Source organism: Daucus carota, chromosome 8 (assembly GCF_001625215.2).
Source record: "Daucus carota subsp. sativus chromosome 8, DH1 v3.0, whole genome shotgun sequence".
Classification (NCBI taxonomy): Eukaryota; Viridiplantae; Streptophyta; class Magnoliopsida; order Apiales; family Apiaceae; genus Daucus; species Daucus carota.
This window is the reverse complement of record NC_030388.2, coordinates 9,970,982-9,994,646: the sequence shown is the minus strand read 5'-3', so window position 1 is coordinate 9,994,646 and position 23,665 is coordinate 9,970,982. Positions and strand designations below refer to the sequence as shown.

Genomic DNA, 23,665 nt, shown 5'->3' with positions numbered 1-23,665 from the left:
TGGTTAAAACCTAACCAGGAGTGATAACAGCCATGCATGTTGTATATGGAAGCGCAACTTTGTGTTGAGGAGAGATAACAGGGGAGGTTGCTCACTGTTGGCGCAAGTTCACCTTGCTGGAATATTGTCTAAGTCATTCACATGACTTATACTGTGAACAAGCGCAAGTTTGGACTCAGTGGCGCAAGGTTAGGTCAAGCGCAACATTTGACCATTCCTGGTCAATTGTTGCGCCTCTGACTCTAACGTCCCTTGGCGCAACTTCATCTCCATCCTAATTTATTCTAAGTCTGTACAGGGAAGCACTGTGTAGCGCAGCATTTGACCAAACACAAGCGCAACATTTGACCTTCTCTTTCCAGGCACAAGTTTAAATACTTGAATATTTTCTAAGTGTTTCACATACAGTGAAGTACTCTGGTGGCGCAAGTTTGGCTTTATGGCCTTAACTAGGGTTAGTTAGTGAAAAGCCTATAAATACCCATGGATTTTGTTCTCATTTGTAACACTCTCCACCACCTTTATGGTGGAATGGCTTTGTGCCTTGCACACTACTACACACAAATAAATCATAGCTTAGTTTTGTAATATATATATATATATTTAGAAGCTAGGGTTTGTGAGTGTACGTAGTAGTAGCCATTGTAGCCAACCTTCGGGTTTGGATTTATAGCACCCTTCGAGGTATTTATCAATATACAGATATACCTTGGAAAATATTGTGTGTTGGTTTAATATTTTCATATCCTCAGAAACCGACCCAATAAATATCCGGAACACGAAACCCATTACAGGACTGCAATTTATTTATCCGCAAGATTCGAAAGAATTTTAAATTGTATTGAGTATCGTATTCAACCCCCCCTTCTACGATACTTTGGACCTAACAATTGGTATCAGAGCCAGGCTGATTGATATACAAATCAGGATCCTAATCGTACAGAAAATCAAGAACCTAGCTTTTGATATTTGATTAGGAGAAATGTTCTTCCGGTTTGTGTTGCTGAATTTGTCCGTAGGCCTAAGCAAGGATTATCTGTTAGATACTGAACTTTGGACTAGGACTTATAAATTTATATTTTAAATTTTAATAAGTTTATTTTATAAATTTGATTTAATTTATTTTAAACTTATTAATTGAGTTTATCATGAATTAATTAAATTTATTTTATGAACTTAATTAAATTTATTTTATAAACCTTATCAAATTCATTTAATAAATTTGTTCAAATTTATTTTAGACTTGTAAAGTTTACTCTTAGACTTTATTAAGTTTATCATAAATTTTATAAATTTATTATTTAAATTTCTATAGTTTATGATTTAAATTTAAGTTAAAATATAAAATATAAATTTAAGAGGATTTAACTGATTATGGATATAAGTTCAAGTTCAAGGGTTCAATTTAGTTTGTTCTGGAAGTAATAATTTAATTGGAGACGAGACACTTGAATATTTTCAAAAATTAAATTTATACAATAAATTTTAATATATTTACTAAATGAATTTGAAATAAATTTATTCTAAACTTATTCAGTTTATTATGAATTTATTTGAATTTATTTTTTAAATATAATTAAATTTATTTTATAGATTTGACTAAGTTTATTTTATACTTTATTTTCTTTTATCTTTTAAAACTTATTTTTAAATTTATTTTCTTTATAATTTAAACTTAGTTTAAATAATCAAGTGTCCCGTAACCTTTTTAATTATTCTACTCCAAGACAAATCAGATTGACATTTAGTTGAGACAGATGAGGCTGACAGATTACAAGACAAACACCGGGCTTTCAAATACCAGATTCTCAGAACCGGTAATGGAAGTACATTGATGACCCAATCCAATTGATTTCTCAAAGGATTATTAGAAGCAGTTTTCTATGTTCGACAAAGATGATTGTGATTCGAAGAAGATTCTATTGAAGACTAATTTGGTACTACTAAAAGTGGATTTTGAAGAAGGTACTTCAGGCCTTGATCTGAGTAATTACTCCAACTTGATTATCAGATCACCAGATCAGGATGGGAATGTGCTACATCTACAATGAAGCAATTTCCAGGGCTCGGAATGTCAACTTTGAATGACACCACTAGTAGTAGGAAAAGAGAAGTTTTTGCAGAAGAATCTTCAAGGGATTTCAATCTAACTCAGTGATTCAGGGATATACAATTACACAGTAAATTGTATCAATGTTAAATCCATCCAGAATCAATTGAACCAAAGACGGAGAACTGTGGAGGTTTAAGGATATAATTATCGAGTTACTACCGCACCAAATCAGTTTCGTGCATTTATGTCAAAACCTTAGGATTGAACAGAAGAGTTTGTAACTACTGAATTTGAGGAAGCTCAAGTCGACGAAAGTTAACACTTTTGAAGAATGTGAGGACATAACTTCAAGGATTAGCATAACACTGTCTGAGAGGTTTAGTCATGTCAGATTCAGATGGAATCTATTGGTTTTAAGTGGAGACTCTTCAGGGTTCAATTCAACAGGCTGTTTGAAAACTGAGTTGGTCAGCGCACACAATATTTTTGGTATCTTTAGCAAAAGAAGGTTGCTATACATATTGAAGCCTCGACAAACAAGGATGATAGGGCTTGTCTGAAATTCAAGTGGATGTTTTGAAAGAAGCATCACAACAAGATCTTATGCTACATAAGGAAAGGTGTGAGATGGATCAATTGCTAATGAGAAGGAAGATTATGGTTATCTGGCGATCCTAGCATTCTCTGAAGATGACTCAATTCGCACATCTCAGGTATGAATTCTTTCTATCTATGCAATACATATTTATTTATATTCAAAGCATGTTATAAATCTCTGAGTAGAATTGTTTAACACACAAGCACAAGCATGATAGCATCACAATAGATAATGATTGGACTAGTATGCTAGATCACTATTCTGGTAACTAGGATTGATGATAATCTTGTGCATGTGTCTTTAGCAGATTCTTAACATGTGTATGAATATTTAGGATTTGATTATTTGCAATGGTGAGATTAGAAGCTTTCCTTTGGAACACGACTCTTAGTTTTAGGGGTTATGATCCTAGCATATATAACTTTGTTAAAACACTTACTTTCAGATTCCCTAGTACAATTCGACTTGCTTATTTATCTGAATTGTTTGTTAAGGAATTTATTTGTTCTATGATGGAATGTCTACCTTGTGTCAGTAGAAATTTTAGAACTTCATGTTAGATCTAAAACTGACTTAGGTAATAGAGATATTATAATGCCATATAACAACAGATTGGAATCAGATCCTTATGCTCTTAGAAGATTATTGAATATATGTAATTCTACTTTATACCTGTTGCACTTGTGTTAATTGGTTTAAGTAGAGAGTACTGAATCTTCTGAATTGCATAACTGCCTACCTTGCTCTTGTCTTATCTTTGATTATTTGCCATGTGTACTCAACATCATGTCTGTTTATTTTCATGTCATGAATGCATGTCTTTGTACTTGCATTGATTTTAAAAAAGCATGTTTGAGAATCACATTAGGGCAATGTCTAGATAAGAATTAGCATGTTAAGGTTGCTTATGTTGTTACCACTGTTAAAGAAAAATCTCTAATCCATCCGGACCCAGTTATGATTGGGGACCATAGAACTCTTTCCATTTGTGATTGCAGGTTACATATGTTCCATGTGATTTTTGGTGCACTCTGTTTGCTGAGTAGCTGAAATCATATGATTCACCAAAAGTACCCTGTTAGCAAATGTGATCGTATGAGCAGTTCCGTCAATAATCTTTGAAAGATGACAACAAAGATTCTCTTGCGGGACATGCCTGTTTTCCTGGAATGTCATCATGGAAGCATATCTTTCTTGGAAGAGTCAAAGCACACAAATTCCTAGTATCAGACTGTTCTCTAACAAATGACAGTATGTCAGTTCATGGAATAGTGTTTTATCTCAAATCAGGAAGGATGTGAATTTTGCTCGTAGCTAATATGGAACTTCAACTGAAGATGGAGTGAGCTGTTTTGATAGTGAAGCCTCATCAGATGAGTATTAGCTATGGCACTTGAAGCTCTCGCACTTGTATGTCAAAACAAGGAGCTCTTTCTATTCGTAAGAAGAGAATTGGTGAGAGGACTACCTCATCTGGAATTCAATATAGATGAAGCTCATGAGGTATGTCAATAGGGAAGTCGAAGGAGCATCGCACAGAAGCAAAGATATGACTAACATTACTGAGCCTCTTCAGATGATACGTATGGATTTCTACGGATCAGCTAATGTCATGTCTGCAAACAAAGCTAGATATCTTTTTGCGATGATCATTGACTCCTCTAGATTCTTTCGTGTTGTTTGTATGTGTTCGAAGGACGAGACGTCACAAATGAAGGTTGATCAAGATGAACCCTGATCATTGATAAATCCAGAAAGACACCATTTTTGCCAGTGGCCAATCAGAAGCAAACACTAACTCTTGGTATGTGTTTGGAGGAAAATGCCTCTTTACAAGTCTTGCATTTGAAGATCAAAGAATATTTTCCTCGGCTACCCTATGGAGTCTGCAGTCTACAGGGTGATTGTGATTAATCAACAGAAGGTGATTGTAAGTCTGGACAAGAGATTGAACGACACTTTGCTCCAAGCTGTTAAAAGTGATATTATTGGTTTAATAATGATTTAGATCCAAGCAGAATCTCTTTGCAAGGATAAGGATTATTAAAGAAATCCCAGCAACAGCTTAGGGGGAGCATTTGGTGGATCTACTAGTCAAACTCAACACCACACAAGATGAACAGGACATATAAAGAACGTATCTGCTTAGACAAAGGGTTTGGAGTCAATATCATTCCCGGGTTCTAGTTCTTAAATGTTCCTAACGGTGAAGTGAAGACTGGGAGAGCTATTGTGAAAGGATGTTATTTCTTTGAGTTTCAATCTGAAGTGAAACTTGAGGAAGATTCAGAAGCTCTTAAATGGATCCAGATTGAGTGATTGCACAGCAAGATGATCTCAATCAGTTTGAAAGCAGATTGTGCGGATTCTAATACCTGACCTAATGACAATTCAGTACTTAGTACTTGTTGGGTATTTAGATTCCAACTGGATGTTTTTGGCTCTGTTACGAGGGACAAGCCAATTTGGTTGCTTAGAGTTACTTCAAAAGAGAAGATTATGAAGATGATGGAAATAGAATCTTCAAGTTCAGGACTCTACATCTTAGAGGACTCAACGACCTTCATGATTGAACTAAAGCACCATTGACGAGACTCGGGTTTAGGATATTACAGTGAGCTAGAAGATGAAGATTCATACAAAATTTCAAGGACTTTGCAGTTGCAGATCCAACGGAATTTGTATATCTCTTTCTTCACCAGCTCTCTATGAGTTGCTATCCAACACCTGATGATCGTCACGAACATGGTATGACTTCTGATTAGCATATTATTTTAATATCTGTTTGCTAGAGTCATATTTGGTATCCAAATTAATACCTCTCATGATACAAGGCACACACAATACAACTATCTGTGCTGTGATACCATGATTATATTATATGTGGACTAACATCACTTGTGCAAGATAATTGCTAAGTGAATGCAGATTAGTGATATGATGAGTAATTTGTTGGAAAGTTGCAATTCTTTATGGTCTACTAGTTAGCCTAAAGAATGATGGCAATAAAAGGAAATCAAGGATCTTTTGAATATGCGCATTTTGGAAGATTCTAGACCTGCCAAGACTTATGCCAACAACCACTGGACTTGATAAGTACAAGAGAGGTACATCAACTGAAATGTCAAGTCTCAGAGGTATTCAACTTATCACTTTACTTAACTGCAAGTGGATCACATACTATTTTTTTTCATAAGGTATTACTTATTTCATGAGCATGTCTGTCATATTTATTGAATGAATTCATGAGTATTAAAATTGTCTATACATAGGACTTGTGAATTTATTTAAAATCCAGTACCTCGTGCTTTTTGCCATTATATATGATTGCCATGATAATATGTTATATGCTTCGATGGTAATTATATGTTTTAGCATGAGTATTTGTTATTTCAAATTATTTAAATTATGGTGCATGACAATTAAGTGACTTATTTGTTCATGATTTAAATGATTAGAGATGACATGAAGCATGACTTAATTATGTTATTTTTCTTGACCTATACCTCTTTAACAATTGGTATCTAGTAGAGAACTTTGTCATAATCAAGTCGTGATATATCTTTATTTGTGAACATACTTAGGATTATTTTCTAGGTTGCATTCACTTTTATTGGTATATGATCTGAAGCATGACTTATTTGTTTCTAGACTTGTGACTTGTATCAGTAATTGGTACGTGGTTAGAATCTAGTTAGAATTTAGTCATGATATACTAGTATTTGTGGAGTTACTTAGATTCTCTCTAGGCTGAATCCATTTATATTAGTGTATATACTTGAAGCATAACTTTTTGTGTTGGATATTTGATGATTTATTAATTGATATTTTGTTTCATGTCTAACTGCATATAGTTGTGATACTTTTAGTGTTAGTGATATTTTGCATGCTTATATGTAGATCACTAATATTAATTGTTAATATTTTCTGCGAGGAGTTGTGTGAGTTTACTTGTACTCAATGCTTACATGTATAGGACTTGTGAACTTTTCTTCAACTTTCCCTCGGGCTTGCGAATATCTTTGTATGATTGTCATGATTTTAGTTGTTATATGCTGATCTGATAATTATATGATATTGCGTAGGTAATTATTATTTTATGTTAGTTAAATTGTGATCCATGACAATTATATTCCTATTTGTTTCATGATTGACTTTGATAGAATAATAGAAGCATGATTAGTTCATTTTTGAAATATTTAATTGGTATCTCTTTTTGATGCTTTATTGATGTTTTATTTGTGAATTGATTGTGATGTATTGGCACTGGTGAAATATTGTTGCATATTTCTTAAAACCACTGGTGCTAATATATTTTAGGTGTTTAATATTCTGAGTTCAAGGGAGACAACATAATCTTTATTCTGTCTCATATTTATGTTCTGGAGTGGTGAGTTTCTTCAAAGAAATTTTCTTATCAATTGATTTTAACAATTGGTATCCACTACTCTATTTCATAAATATTCCTTAGAATATTTTGCATCTATACATGTAGCGTCATAGGACGAGACATTGATTATCTTGTATTTGTGTACTTGGTGATCTTTGTCACTTGAAGCGTCTATTTTGACGATATGCTAGTATGAGGCCTTTTCACTAATTAGTGTGGCGAGTGCTTTATACACTGCAGCACATAAATTTTCTTTTTTCCTTTTTAAAATTGCAGTGAGAAACAGGAGTCTGTGTATTTTTCAAAGACAAGTTCATTTAAACCTTTTTCAGACTCTCGTACTCAAACCAGTTTTTAATGGAAAACTTTGATTCTTTCATCGGTTGTGATTGTCATTCTTTATGCAAATCATTTTTACAATCACAACTGATTCATTTTTCTCAAAAGATTAAATGCAATTGCTTTCATTTAAAATCATAGATTTTCTAAAGTGCATTTATATCTCTTTCTGTTCTTTGGAACTTAATCAGCCTCTTGGCTTTCCTAGATAGTCATAAGGTTGAAAACCAACAATCTTTATCCCCGACTATAAAACCAAATTCAGAACACATCCCAACTTTCCCCCTGGAGTAATAAGGAACTTTTCAAACAAAAAGTCAATGAGGGAGAAACTGTACTCGTTGCAGCAAATAAGGATGTGAGGGATAGTGTACCCACAGCTCTACCTCTCAAGGAGAAAAGGTGTTTTTGAACTTGAGGTAACTGTTGCTCATCTGTATTCTCTCAAAAGAATATAGAGCTGAAAAGGCAATAAATCAGTCTCTGGAATCATTCTCTTAACTGGATGAGTCCATTGAAATTCGCTCGTCAGCCAGAGCATCTTGTATTGAGTCAAGCACATCATCAGTAATCACTCTGATGAAGAGCCTAAACAAAAAATCTTACGGACACAATACAAGAGAGTGCACAGTGAGGTTAAAGGTTTTGTTCCAGAAGCAACTTCTTCATTTACCATTTTACGGTAGATAAGATGGTTGATGCCTTTACAGGTGTAAGGAGGAAACGAGAATCTCAATTGCCAAATCTTCAGGATTCTCGTCTCCCTCCCCAGATAAGAACAGATCTGGATCCAATCGGAATGGATTTCCTATTTATAGGAGATCGGCAACTCTCTGACTATGAGTCAATTTATTGATGAGTCAGTTGAGGATCGGGGATTTACGAAACCCCATTGCACCGCCAGTGACCTCTCTTGAAGGGGCTATGGTGATTTTCTCATGCAGGTACAGAAGACCATACTTTGAGTGCTGAGAGAAACACTGTGAGCCAAACACTGAGAGTTAAACACTTGGTGAGATTCTGAGAAGAACCAGTGAGATATCAGAATGAGAAATATGTGAGCATAAGTGAGTGCAAACACATAGGATTTTGAGAAGAGTGAAACACTTGTGAGGTACATATAATAATAATTGGTATTGAAAGCTCACAAGTTGTTGAAAGAATTGACGGAAGCAACTATGGTTCATTCCATTTCACGGTGTGAACTTATGGTTGATGATTCACTTGAATCAAGTGTCTTCACAGACATTGAGGAGGACTTAGGCCTTTGCCTTAATTAAGCCTTTGTCTAACCTCCCAGAGCAAACAACTCTGGATCCTTAATTGGATAAGCCACTTAGTGATTGGCAACTTGTGGACCATGATTCGGATTTATCTGATGAGTCTGCAGGGACTGGGAATTACGAACTCCCATTGCACCACCGGTGACCCCCTTTAGGGGTGGCTAAGGTGATTTTCTTGCAGGTACTCAGCATTCTGGAAGCTCAGTATTTGTGTGGAGGGATACACTTACAGAACTCGTGAGTGACACCCTTACCCAAAAATCGAGAGAAAATTGAGTGTTGAGTGATACACCTGCAGAACATTTTAGTGAGACACCCACTAATTACCAAATTTATACCTAAAGACAAAGTGGATGTTGTTACTGGAATGTCAGTTTTTATTCCTTATTTTTTCCGTTTGGAACCTATTCTTTCAGCATAGGGACCAACCCAATCAAAGTAAACCCTTCTTCTGAACTCTTTCTTCGACCCCAGCTTTAGCGTTGTTTAGTTCTCTACGGGGATATTGTCTTTTGGTACAGGATGTATTGGACACATTCCTTGACCTATTTGATACCACATATCCTTGGAGGATTCCACAACTAAGGGGGAGATTCTTCTTTCAACTAAGGAGGAGGATTGATCTTTCATCTAAGGGGAGACAACTACTTATCACTAAGGGAAACCTGATCAAGGTAACGGGAGGAGAAGAATAAGGTGATACAATTATTCTTCAGTAAGTGGTAGAAAGGAACTTATTCATTACCACTGAAGAATTCAATGAAGCTGCTGATTGTTCTTTGCATAATGGAATGTTTTGAATTCTCTTCAAGACAGACTATGAGGATTATCTGGCAGGTAAGCAAGAACCAGAGAAATAAAGGTGATATGCACATTTGTTATTTCTATTCATGAAATCTGGAAATGTATTATATGATCCAGAAACTTTGTAGCATTATTTACTAGTCCAGGACTTTACTTTTTCTAGTGTTAGTTGAGTTATCCTCCAGAGGATTTGCTTGTTATGATTAACAAACAAATAGGGGGAGATTGTAAGTCTAAATGTAAAGACAACCCTATCTGTTACATAGGGATGGTAACTCAACAATAGAACAGGACAAGTAAATAACACTACGCCTGCACCGGAATCGGAAGATACGAAGACAAAGGTTGAAGAAGCCATCTACAGTCTTGAAGGAATAAGTTCACTGGAAGAAGTTCATTAATATGTTCATGCCTCAGTGAAGAATAAAGATTGAAGTATTCAAGATTGTGGAAGTAATGAAGATGTTGTCCGAGTACTCGAAAGATTTCAGTGCAACCCCTGAAGCAAGATATTTCTATATCTTGGTTGGTTAATTTACAATCAACAAACTGAAGCATAAACTAACCCTGAACCGACTGATCAATGTTTGCTGACAAAGAAGGTACAATGTTTGACTTCAGTGTTAGTCGCTTGTGAACCAGACCAGTGCACTAAGCGTCAACACATACGGAGTTTTCCAAAGTATTTATCAATCGAAGAATTGATCAAGTCATAACAAGTCATTTGTTCCAAAGCCAAGCCAAGCCAAGCCAAATGCCTAGCCTCTGCAAGCTATGCCAAAGTGACCTATCTTTTATATGTGTGCACTTATATATTTGTATATGTACAAATATAATTATATATGTATATATGTATATTTAATTAAATATAATATATATAGTATATATGTATATATGTTTTTAAACATATGTATATGTATATTTATATGTATATATATTTAAATAAATATATATGTATATAATATATGTATTTATATTTTACATAAACATTTATATATTTAAGTGTATATATATATTATATTATGTGCATAAATATATCTATATTTAGAGAGAGTTATATATATCTTTATATATATATTTATATTTATATTTACACATAGTTATATGTATATTATATATATTTAAATATATGAGAATATATTTAAATATATGTGTATATATTTATTACTATATGTTTATATAAATATTATATATATGTATATATTTATATATACTTTCTTTATATATATTTATGTTTATATTTATATTTATAAATAACTATATATATCTCTATATATATTTATATATATATTTACATTTGTATTTACATATAATTATATATTATATATATTTAAATATATGAGAATATATTTAAATATATGTACATATATTTTCATATGTTCATATAAATAAAATATATATGTGTGTATATATTTATATATATTTTTATTTATTAATATAATAACAACATAATATATTATATTATATATATTATGCATGCATGTGATGATGTCAGGTGTCTAGGGCATTCTAGGGTTTGCATGTGCATCTAGGGTTTCACTCAACAGAGACACAGGAGGCTACTGGATGGCGCCATTTAATTCTCTACAGTGGAGAAGATTGATGGTGCAAGTTTCATGTTATGTGAATATTCTAAGGCAACACAGAGACATCCCTGGGAAGCGCAAGTTGGTTAAAACCTAACCAGGAGTGATAACAGCCATGCATGTTGTATATGGAAGCGCAACTTTGTGTTGAGGAGAGATAACAGGGGAGGTTGCTCACTGTTGGCGCAAGTTCACCTTGCTGGAATATTGTCTAAGTCATTCACATGACTTATACTGTGAACAAGCGCAAGTTTGGACTCAGTGGCGCAAGGTTAGGTCAAGCGCAACATTTGACCATTCCTGGTCAATTGTTGCGCCTCTGACTCTAACGTCCCTTGGCGCAACTTCATCTCCATCCTAATTTATTCTAAGTCTGTACAGGGAAGCACTGTGTAGCGCAGCATTTGACCAAACACAAGCGCAACATTTGACCTTCTCTTTCCAGGCACAAGTTTAAATACTTGAATATTTTCTAAGTGTTTCACATACAGTGAAGTACTCTGGTGGCGCAAGTTTGGCTTTATGGCCTTAACTAGGGTTAGTTAGTGAAAAGCCTATAAATACCCATGGATTTTGTTCTCATTTGTAACACTCTCCACCACCTTTATGGTGGAATGGCTTTGTGCCTTGCACACTACTACACACAAATAAATCATAGCTTAGTTTTGTAATATATATATATATTTAGAAGCTAGGGTTTGTGAGTGTACGTAGTAGTAGCCATTGTAGCCAACCTTCGGGTTTGGATTTATAGCACCCTTCGAGGTATTTATCAATATACAGATATACCTTGGAAAATATTGTGTGTTGGTTTAATATTTTCATATCCTCAGAAACCGACCCAATAAATATCCGGAACACGAAACCCATTACAGGACTGCAATTTATTTATCCGCAAGATTCGAAAGAATTTTAAATTGTATTGAGTATCGTATTCAACCCCCCTTCTACGATACTTTGGACCTAACATGTAAATTTATCAATTCGATATAAATCAAAATCAATATAAATAGGATGAAAAATAATCGATATACAGTACTTGATAGACGGTGGTTTCAAAAAATCACACTAATATTGCCGCCTTCAAACATAAGTTTTAGTTCTGTGTTTGTGTAGATTGTAAATTAGAATTTTGACCTTTAATGAGATAACAAAAGTATTAATAAAACCCATGTACTAAATAATTTAATTAATAATTTGATAATATATGTGGCACCCATCTTAATTTTAATTTGATCATGATTATGAATTAGTCAGATTGGGTTTCTAAAATAAATATTTTTAAAGTTATTTGAATTATCCTGTAACAAATATACTATTATGGTTATATTGAAAAAACACAATAGTTGTATAGGTTTTTTGGTAATTAAGTCTATTTTGTATGGATAATATCTATATATGTGTATGATGGTGGTCGCTGGTCATAATGTTAGGATAGTTAACATTAAAATATATTTTTACTAATTTTCAAAATTTTATTGGAGATTCGTAACCATTTTGCCTTTATTTGATATAAGTGATGGGTAATATATATGTGTGTGTGTCAAATATAGTTAATTTAACTGATAAGGAGAAACATTCTCCTTTTGTGTCAGGCATTTGTTTATACTCCTTCTGTCTTAAAATAAATGTCGTTTTGATTTTTTACACGTAATATGAGGTGTAAATAAAACATAATTCTACACATTATTTCTCAATTTTTTTCCTGAATAAAAGTTTAATATCTATATTTTTATTCAAAAAAAGAAAAATTGAAAAATAATGTATGAAATCATATATTTTTTTCACCTCAACTTGCGTACAAAAAGTCAAAGCGACACTTATTTTGAGACGGAGGGAGTATATATTTTAAGCATAGAGATTAAGAAATATGTATAAAATAGTTGAAAAGAGAATAAACACCGAGTAAAGTGGTGTCATCCATTGATTTTTTAAGATATAAAAGGGAGACATTGGAATAAAAGTAGTGTTAAAAGGGAAGAAAAGCAGGGAAGCGGTGTGTCCTGTATAGGGATGAGCATCGGGCAGTTCGGGGTCGGGGAGTGCTATTCCCGCCCCCGATCCCCGAATTTCATGGTCATCCCCGACCCCGCCCCGAACCCCGAGTGGGGATTCTTTTCCTCCCCGATGCCAGCCCCGAACGGGGAACGGGGATTTCCGCGGGGATTCGGGGAATTTTAGTTTTTAATAAAAAAACAAAGTAATAACTTATAATATACTGATAAAATGATATTATCTCATATTTTTAATATTAAAATTGATTTATAACATAAATAAACGACAATTTTAAAATTATAAGTATATTAATATTACAATATAATAATAATCGATCGATAAAAATAAAAAATATTACTTCATTTTAATAATATTATAAGAGAAATTTAATTTTAATAATTTATTTAGTATAATATATATATAAATATATTATTATTTTTATGTATATACAATCGGGGTCGGGGATCGAGGTGGAGAGACACGAATCCCCGATCCCGCCCCGATCCCCGAAATTTTTATGAAACTCTCCCCGTTCCCCGTCCCGACCCCGAAAAATTCCCCGAACTCTCGACCCGAATGGGACGGTGATCGGATCGGGGCCGAGCGGGGCGGGATAAATGCCCTTCCCTAGTCCTGTACTCCTGTTAACTATATTTTATAAATTTTGAAATGTAAAAAATTGGATAAACAACAAAAAAAAACCATAAAGGGATGGTGAAACGGTAAGAAAATGGTATGAGTATATATATTAGGACGAGAGTATCATTCTTAGTCAAAAATGGTGCTTTCAGAAATGGAGCAACTCAAATTCAAAGTCGTTTTAAATTTAAATGAACTAGGATATCCGATACATTAAATTTGACATTTCACGATCCAAGTACCTCGCCTTTAAAGACATGAGTAGGAGGTAGAGTGGAGTGGTATTAATAAGAAAGATTAAAAAAGCAGGAGACAAGTTGGGTTTTACTAGTTTAATGAGGGTAGGAAGAAAGCAAGGGAAAGGAATCTCCTCACTGTGGCTTAAATTCAGGAACTCCCTCCATTTAATACCTCATTCATCACCCTTCCTCGTTATCTCCACCATTCTCTCCTCGTATTTAAGTTTCATTTCTCACACTCTACAACTACGACTTTATGTTTTGCATTGTTGAAGAGGTTGTCTTAGAAAATGCTGACGTGCATGCCTCGTGCAAAACACTCCTCTAGTGACGATGATCGTGATCAGTCTCCCCCGCCTGATATGCAGCTTAGATTCTCCGATAAAGTTCCCCCTCTTCATCCCAATGCCAAACATTCGTCTACCAAAACAATAACTTCTCAGGTGTGTATTTCGTGCAATAATAGATTACGCTTCCGACTGAATTTCAAAAATTAAGCTAGTTTAGATTCTGGTCCCGACTGAATTTCGAAAATCATAAATTGTTTACGGTGGAAAGGCTAGCACACTGAATTTTTGAAAATCAACGATTTTTTGGGTTTTGACAAAATTTTTGTTAAAATTCTTTTTGTCAGTAGATGAGAGTATAGTTCTAGATTTCTCGGAATTCTGATTCTGTCGCGTATATGTAAGGTTATGTGTTCTGAAACTCAATGATTTTCCAGTTTTGGCAAATTTTTGTTATAAGGCTTTTTGTCGGTAGATGAGATATGGAATATAGTTCTCGATTTCTCGGAATTCTGATTCTGTCACGAAATAGGTAAGATTATGTGTTGATTTTTTGTGTTAGATAAAAGACATGGCGTTGAAAGCATCAGGCGCATTATGCACGGGTCCAGTAGCTCAGCCTCAAAGAAGTTTTAGTCCGTCGGAATCGGAGAAAATTCGGTGCTCTTATCATCGAAAAACGAGCTCAAACTCGAGCTCTGGCAGGGGGTGGGGGAAGGAAATGGAGGCGAGGCTGAAAGGAATATCGAGCGGGGAAGCATCGACATCGTTTTCGGCTAGTGGACGGCGAGTTGAAGCTGTGGTGGTGGAGGAGGAAAAAGAGCCCAAAGAGTGGGTTGCTCAGGTGGAGCCAGGTGTTCTTATTACTTTTGTCTCGCTTCCGCGTGGCGGTAATGACCTCAAACGCATCCGATTTAGGTAATTTTCTTTTTCGGTTTTCTTTTAGTTCTTCGGATTTATTAGTTTTCGTGTACATCAAAATTTGATCTAGTATGTTATCTTAGGTATCGTGTCGTAACTCGTACGGATTTATTAGATTTAGGATACACCAAAACTCGATCTAGTATTTTCATTTTAGAGTTTCGTGATATATGCTTGACAGGAACTCGTACTTGTATGTAATTATGTTATTACGTTTGAAATGTTTATTTTTTGTTCAACCTTTAATGTTGTTAAAAATTAAACCAAACAAAATTATTATATCATGTGAAAAAGAAGAAAAAGAGTGATGTACGAAGATGTTGGATGCACATTTGATAAGAATAAAGAGACTCTTTTAATAAAGACCTGGACCCTGACAAGACAAATAACAATAATAACACAGGCATAGAAGCATTCCAGGCGTTTTTTTTAAGAAATTTTGCGATTTTACAGTAGTAATTTAAGTAATTACAATCTCTGAGACTCGACTATAACCTTTTATTATCGAGATGAGAGCTGTAAGACTAAGTTTTTATGATCTTAAGCTCGTATTTGGGCGTGCTCATATATAATCTTAGTAGTTAATCTTGATGGCCTAACTGGACGTTGATTGTTGTTTGTACATAACTAAGTGTGCATAGGAGATGCTTGTATCAACAAATTTGTACTACATAACATAACTTGTCAATTAATATTTAATACTATAAACAATCACAACCACATAGACTATGTCTCAATTCCAATCTTAAAATAATACTTACAGTTGCCAAAGACTGAGATTAATAAACTTGTGTTTCTGGTTCTTCTAGGTTGTTTTATATATTTTCTTGGATTCCTTCTTTGGTTCACTATACTAAAAAATGTGTGATATTTGACATTTGATATGCTTTTTTCTACCCCAGTATAACTAGATATTTAGTAAGAATTGGTTTCCCAGTTTCATATTAGTCAGATTCTCTCTCAAAAATTGTTTCTAAACAACAATTGTTATGTCCATGGTGGTAAGAAATATTATACCCATGTAACTGGAGCAGCATTATGCAAACACATGATTAATGCAGAGTTGATGATTATAGATACATATGTAAAAGGTCCAGTCCAAGCAAGTGATTGTTGCAAGAGTTTATCATGCATACCGTAGAAAGTATGCTGCAACAATCATCTGTCGGGACCCGAGCCCTATATAATCATTCAGAGCATTGAGCACTGCTGTTATAGTTGTCAACTGATACATGTGGATGACTAGTAGTTGTAATGTAATGAAAGCATTGTTATTAGTAGGTAGGGTTTGTATTTGTCCTCACCATAATGGAACATCATTGGTTTCTAATAGTGCTTAAAATGATAAATTATAAGGTGTAGACTCACATCTTTGTTGGTAGAATTTGACCTCAAACAGGAAATCAAAAAGTCTAACAATTATTATATAAATCAAACAAAAGTGAAATTAGCTCTTTGTAATCTCAAATAGTCCTCCCAATTTATTTGAAAATTGTTACAGGCCTGAGCTTTCATAGAATGACAACCAATAATACCAATGGTTTATATAAATATTAACAAATGTATAAAACTTCAAACTTGTTAAAATTTGTAGTGGGCCTGGTTTGATTGTGTTGGAATTGGCTTTTCCAGAGTGTTTGTCTTGTCGGGCTGCCTCTTGCTTTCCCTTTCAATCTTTACACGCCTTGTCTTAGGTTTGGCATTTTCTGAGTATTCTCAGTCATTTCGTTTCAAGGTAGAGATTGAACAATATTTGTGGCTAAACTGGCTGAGTGATGACAAAATATGAACATTGATTTAGGTCAGTAAACTAGAACAAGAAGCATAGATGTTTTACTTTCTTGTTTACTTGGACAGAACATCCAGTACTGTACCATCTAGCTCCTTAGGAGGGTGGAGTATTGAAAGTGTCGAGATATTCTTAAACTTAACATGTTGCAATTTTTTGAGCATTAGCTGGTTACTAATGATGCCTTGTATGACTGGTTTACAAATTTGATTGGCATTTGTGATTGAACCGGACTCAAAATTCCTCTTCCCTGAAATTATTTTAGTAGTCACCAGATCAGATTGCTTGGAAGTATGTTTATTACGATACCTCCTTTCCCTATAAACAAAAGAATTCGATACCTTCTAAGCAATGTTGATATACATATTTGCATACGCTAAGAAGCATTTTTGGCTTGTATAAAGCACTTAAAATATGAGAAGTTTACTCTTTCTTATGGAATTAAGCAGCTTCAACTTTTTGTATGGTTTAATATTTCATTAATTAAATCCTGGATGATTAAACTCAATAATGCATGACTAATTTAAAGTGAATGGGTTTGGTCCCCATAGCACTAGCTTCTTCATATGTATTGTTATCAATAAGTTAGTATACTTTCTTGAGTACTGTCCCCTAAGTCCATTATAATTAAGAATTTATGTAATTTAGGGTGTTCTGAATTAGTCTCGACTCATGACAGTGCCGCGACTTCTTCATGCTTATCTGTGGAACTATGTTTGTCTCCATATTTTTTAGCCCTGTAACTTCTGCTTCATACAACTTATAAGTGACATGTTTACATTTTTCCTTGGTAGAAGTTTTAAGATCTAAATTGAACTTATTGATTTGTAATTGTCTGGTTCTGTTAGCCGAGAAACTTTTAACAAATGGCAAGCCCAGAAGTGGTGGGCGGAGAACTGTGACAAAGTGATCGAACTTTACAATGTCCAGAAGTTGAACAAGCAAGTGTTTCCTCTTTCGACCCCTCCAAGATCTGAAGATGATCAGGTGAGCTTCAGATTTAGCTAACTTAGTATAACTCGAATATGATTACATGATGCATTTGCATCTTGTTCTTCATTTTGACCTTTATGTTTGTTTGTACAGGTTATGTAAGTCAAATATTTTATTGGGTCCTATGTATATTTGAAATAATAATCCACTGTTCTGTCCATGAACAAATGTGATATTCTATCTTCTTTTCAGTAATGTGATTCTCTTTCTCAAAACAGAGCTTAAAGATTGAATCTGTTCAAGACAGCCCCGTCACGCCACCCTTTGACAAAGAACGCCTACCCCATACCTTATTTCGCCCTACGGGGAAGGGGTACTCATCCTCAGATTCCTATGAACACCAGTCTATGCATTCGAACAACGACAATGGCTCATGTGGACTTAATGCAACACCAAAACTCTCTAGCATTAGCGGCACAAAAACAGAGACATCGTCAATGGATGCTTCCAGAAGGACTAGCTCATCAAGAGACTTGGATCGATCTGGAGAGTTATCTATCAGCAATGCCAGCAATCTGGAGACTGAATGGGTCGAGCAGGATGAGCCAGGTGTTTACATTACAATCAGAGCCTTGCCAGGTGGTGCAAGGGAACTCAGGCGTGTCAGATTCAGGTTGGCGCTCTTATCAACTCAATGTTCACCTAAATCAACACATAGACAGCTTAAACCAGTACCTATCGTAATCACAATTTAAATATGAACGCAAACTAAAGGATCTTGAATTGTACTCTCATGTCTTATTCAGCCGAGAAAAGTTTGGGGAGATGCATGCAAGACTATGGTGGGAAGAAAACCGAGCCAGGGTACACAGGCAGTATCTGTAATCACCTTACAGCCTACAAGTCAAGTGACTTTTCTGGGTTGCATAGAACTTCTCTTTCTCAACAACAAAACTGAAGTTTCTTCAGAGAGTCCAAGGAATGAGTGTTAACAACATTTACAGTCTACAGATACATGGGGTTGAGGTATACCATATTTAAGTAGGATTCTTGCATTAAAGAAGTGCAACCTTTGTAACTGTTTCTAATTGTATGAAGCATAAAGGTTTTACTTTCTTCCTTTACTTTTGTTATATTCAAAAGTCTATTCACCCTGAATGCATATTTTCATCAACGAACATCAATAGGTTTGCAGCTTGAAGCAAACAGGTATAGAACTTGAAACACACTTTAAGTTCAAGATATCAGCATTAAGATAAAGGAGAAAATCGAAAAATGTTGCCTTTGTTGCATTTTATGGGTTCGGCTTAAACTGCAGATAGTAAACAAGGAAAGTCCTGTTGAAATGGTTCATGATGCAGTGAGTAAACAAGGAGAGTCCTGTCAAAATAGTATCTATGACACGATTCTCAAGATCATCACTCGTACAATTATCTGAGTTCCGTTAATATTATGATAAGCATAAGAGAGTAAGTAAAACAATAAATTTCGCATTTGATAAGGATATACTATTCAGGGAAAAAAAGTTTTAAAACTATATTATGGAACTATACTTTATAGGAGCCTCAAAATGCGTGCCAAAAAACAACATAAAGAACATGCTGGGATAGAGGGAGTATATGAAGTCCAAAGGTTGTATATATATGTAATTGTTTTACACCTAAAAACCTCCAAGAAACCAAGATCCCAGATATTCATTGTAAACACAGCTACATATTTGTGTATTAAAAACAACAGATTCTTCTATATGTATAACAAAATTTCTTTGTAAAATGACAAAACTATCATAATTCAGAGATCAGAGATATTGTCTAAGATAGAATCCAAATCTGGGGAAACAATAGCACGTTTGTTTAGTTCCCCGACAACACAACAATGCTTCTCTTCTGTATTAATCGCAACAGCATCCTGAGCAAAAACATTGTTCAATCCTGCAGAAACCTGATTCCGGCAAAAACAACAATAGGGAATAACTCATAAGAATAAAAAAATCTATCCAATTCCAAAATACTTAAGAAGTTGACTTCTATGATAAGCTTAAGAGAGCAAGTACTCAATAAATTTCGCATTTGATCAGGATATACTATTAAACTATAGAGGACGGTAAAAAAAATTAAATAAGGACCTCCATTAATTAAATAAAAATTATAAGTTCATTATGCTCTTACCCTTAAAAACTTGAATATGAAATACAGCAATTCCCACATTAAATAATTAGGAAAATTTAATAACAAAAACAAACATATCAAATACGAAGAAATAATTTCATATATAAAACACAAGGTTCAACAGTGATAAGCTGCATACTCACATCATACAGGATATCCCCTAATTTCAACTTGACCGCTCCACTCCTGTAAACGAACATTTTACCCATGAAGCCGGCAGGTAGCTCATTTAAATTGCAAGCTTTTCCTGAAGCTCCTGGTCCTTTCACAGGTTTAGAAGTGTTGCTCGTTTCAAGCCCCTCCTTCTTAACAGCTTGTTTTGGCACAGGCATATTTTCCGGGAATTGGAGAAACAACATATTTGCTTCCAAATCCTCCTCCTGAAACCATTTTGAAAAATAAGAGGAATTTCACGTATGAACTAATTGACTCAGATACTTACCATTAGGCCAAGCTCGATAGCGGAATTAATGGAAGATTCAGTGCAGGTAATGGTTTCTGGAGTTTCCCTAAATTCCTCTTCATTTAGTAATTCTAAAAGGGAAAAAATAAATTTATATTTCAGAGAAAAAAAAAAGGAGATTTTGTAAGAGATGACCAAATTTGCATAGAGTGATTAATTAATTAATACATTAAATAATTGGGTCAAGCTAACAAAGTTTGTAACAGAAAACATTGTATGAAAGCTTTGACGAGGCATTAACCTGCATCTTTTATCTTGTGAATTCGTGAAGAATCTAAAGAGATACCTGGATTTCCAGAGTATGGTCTTCTCAAAGGAAGAGTAACAGGATAATTGGTATAGTAATCCTATACAGGTATGCAGAGAAAGCCAAATGAGTGGAGAACGATATAACTTCACAATAAATTATGAATATTGCCACAACTTACCCATGGTTCCTTATATTCTTTGATCTCTCTCCCACCTGAAGCGGCACATTCACATCACAGATTTAGGAAAATGCACCAACCATTTTAGTGCAGCTGAATAAGAGCTAATAGAAAAGTTCAATTACCTCCGGCACCTTGAGTTGCTTGATTATGCTTAGATTCGTACCTACCCTTTAAACCACCATATGATTTTATAGAAGATCCTTCATCTCTACCAAAGGCAACCTGAACTTGTTTGGCTGCATATGTAAAACAAAAAATTTATAATGCATCAATTTCTTGTATGACTGAATACATCAGACTTAAAGGATGAAATCACATAGGGAAAGTTCTGGCACGTATAATTAATATCATTCAAATCGCTTGATTTCTTTCATGCTTAGATACCTATATGGCTGTATGCTATGTTGTTAACGGGAGTAAAACAAGCTCCGAAAGAATCATTTTGTTTAACATATTTAATATACTCAATAAAGAAACCTTCATCAAATATGTTGAGATTCTAATCACTACATCGAACTGTAAATATTAGTTAGAGATCAATTATATCAAAAGAAACTATGAGTAAAAACACTTACGTTTCTGTTCAGCTTTAGGTCTTATCCTCACGGATGCTTCCTAGAAAAAAGAATAGCTATATGAGTTTCAATTTTAAATCATAGGAGACAAGAAAGTGGAAGTAAATAACAAACACACTGAGAATTACATTGAACCGCTGCATCAGTTCATCTGCCTTTGCAGCATCTGTCTCTTCAAACTTTTCTCTACGAACAGAGTCAGTACATAGCAAAAACAGCATCAGCAGATTAGCAGGAGACAATAGCATATTTCAATACAGAACTACACCTCACAAGAGTGCTTACACTTTGGGTAAAACAAGTTTACGGTCTCTGCGAGGAGGAGCTTTCGGAGCAAATTTCACCTACATCACCACAAAATGGAAAAAACTTATTAACCGGAAAATAAAAACTATACACAAATTCAACCAATTCAAATAAAAGTAAGGAAAGTAAACCTTTCTAGGTGCATTCTTCTTGTCATCAGTATCCATTACAACAAGATATAATCAGCTTCCGATACACAACGATCCCCTGCACATAAAAAGAACATAGCTCAATGAAAATCCACATATCTGATACACCATACATCAAATGTTACATGATCAAAAACCAAAATACACAATACAAATATCATCAAGGCATAAAAAAAAATTACTTTTTGGTACTATCTCAAATTCTTGATGGGTTTCTGGGAAAAACACAGATGATGATATAGGATTGATATATGCATCGATTAAACAATAAAATATCTACCTAGTAGCTCACAGTTCATAAAAAAAAACAAAGAATCAATGTACAAATGTAAATTTAACATGGGTTTTAATAAAAAAATCATGAATGTGTTATATGAATGAAGAAGAGTGTGAGCATTACCCAGGGGCAAGGGGAGAGCGAAGCAATCGGGTGGCTGTTTGCTAGGGTTCTTGTCTGGGGGGGTTTTAAAAAAAAAAAATTTATCAGACACATAGACACGCGCACACGAGCTGCATAACAGTATATGTGGCCTGAATGTACACTTTACATGCTGTAAAATGTAAATGATATTTTTGTACGAGGTAAAATCAGATAGATGTTTCAGACAATGGAATTGAAAAAAATAATTGACTTATTGCATTTTTTATAGTCAGGGTTATTTACTTTTCAAAATAGAAAATGTTTGTCAGTCATGTTAGAATGACAAAAATAACTCATGGGATAATTTCTTACATATTAATTATCTATATTACAATTTTTTAATATGTAGAAATGTGTAAAATAGCTAGATGAAAATTAATAATATTTTTCATAGACAAAAACAGTATAAATTATTGTTTTTTTATTAATATGATTTATAACCTTATAATTGAGTATCAGTGAGAGCGTAGGATAAACCTTTAACCTATCCAATCGTTTATGATTCATAGAACGGGGAATGTTGGTTGTCATTATATTGTTACTATATACTCCCTCGGCTTCTCATTTTTTTTTTTTGTCATAAAACGGTTGTATTATACCAAGAAAGAAAGTTACAAATCCGGATGGACAGAGTTTCCTTCGTTCAAGAAGGTATATCATATAACCGAAAGTATGTAAATACTCCGGAAACTTAGATAACATAGTCTTTCAAGTCAAAAGAGATAACCCACAAAAAAAAGGCCTCGTTAAAACCCCTCAAGAGCAAAACCCTGTGGGAAAAAACTCAAGGAGGAAAAAGAGTGCCCTACAAAAATTACATCGATTACAAAACAGACCAAAATTGATGTCTTCTTTATTCCTTTCTATCTATGTTTGTAGCTCAACTGTCTTGTACACCAAAGCTCGCGTCTTTTCGGAAGCAGCCTTAATAAATAAATTCTTAAAATCTTTTTCAAACATCCTGAAAATAAGACAAAACAGAATGAAACGAATTTGAGCGAATTTGAAAAAATTAAATAAAGACATAAACGAGCCAACATTATGGCACTTAAATGCCTCTATGGGCCAATAATGCCCCAATAACGGTCGCCATAAATGGTACTAAAAACCTTAATTAAGAATAATTAATATCCTTAATTAAGGAATAATTATCGTCGCCAAATTAGCTCTTCTTCTCCACCCCTTCTGGACCTATCCATCACCACCATGGATATGACCTTGTTAGGCAAGAAGTTCCTACATCCATAAAAATTAGCAATACCTAAACAACAAAAATATATATAAATATGGATGAAT

The 23,665-nt window shown here is 34.2% G+C and overlaps 2 protein-coding genes across 2 annotated transcripts; one reads left to right on the top strand and one right to left on the bottom strand.

The window, feature by feature from the left end:
• The first annotated feature begins 13,996 nt into the window (after positions 1 to 13,996).
• LOC108197773 (protein Brevis radix-like 4) lies at positions 13,997 to 18,976 on the top strand. The gene is made up of 5 exons (XM_017365470.2): positions 13,997 to 14,369; positions 14,776 to 15,131; positions 17,772 to 17,910; positions 18,135 to 18,529; positions 18,663 to 18,976. Exons 1-5 carry the CDS (start codon positions 14,217 to 14,219, stop codon positions 18,739 to 18,741), a joined length of 1,122 nt encoding a protein of 373 aa, XP_017220959.1. The 5' UTR covers positions 13,997 to 14,216; the 3' UTR covers positions 18,742 to 18,976.
• A 496-nt stretch (positions 18,977 to 19,472) lies between these two features.
• LOC108197800 (uncharacterized) lies at positions 19,473 to 22,491 on the bottom strand. The gene is made up of 11 exons (XM_017365506.2): positions 22,349 to 22,491; positions 21,931 to 22,006; positions 21,779 to 21,837; positions 21,622 to 21,679; positions 21,494 to 21,533; positions 21,041 to 21,154; positions 20,916 to 20,950; positions 20,774 to 20,834; positions 20,467 to 20,558; positions 20,168 to 20,404; positions 19,473 to 19,797 (listed from the first exon to the last, which is right to left on the bottom strand). Exons 2-11 carry the CDS (start codon positions 21,964 to 21,966, stop codon positions 19,648 to 19,650), a joined length of 882 nt encoding a protein of 293 aa, XP_017220995.1. The 5' UTR covers positions 21,967 to 22,006; positions 22,349 to 22,491; the 3' UTR covers positions 19,473 to 19,647.
• Positions 22,492 to 23,665: the final 1,174 nt, after the last annotated feature.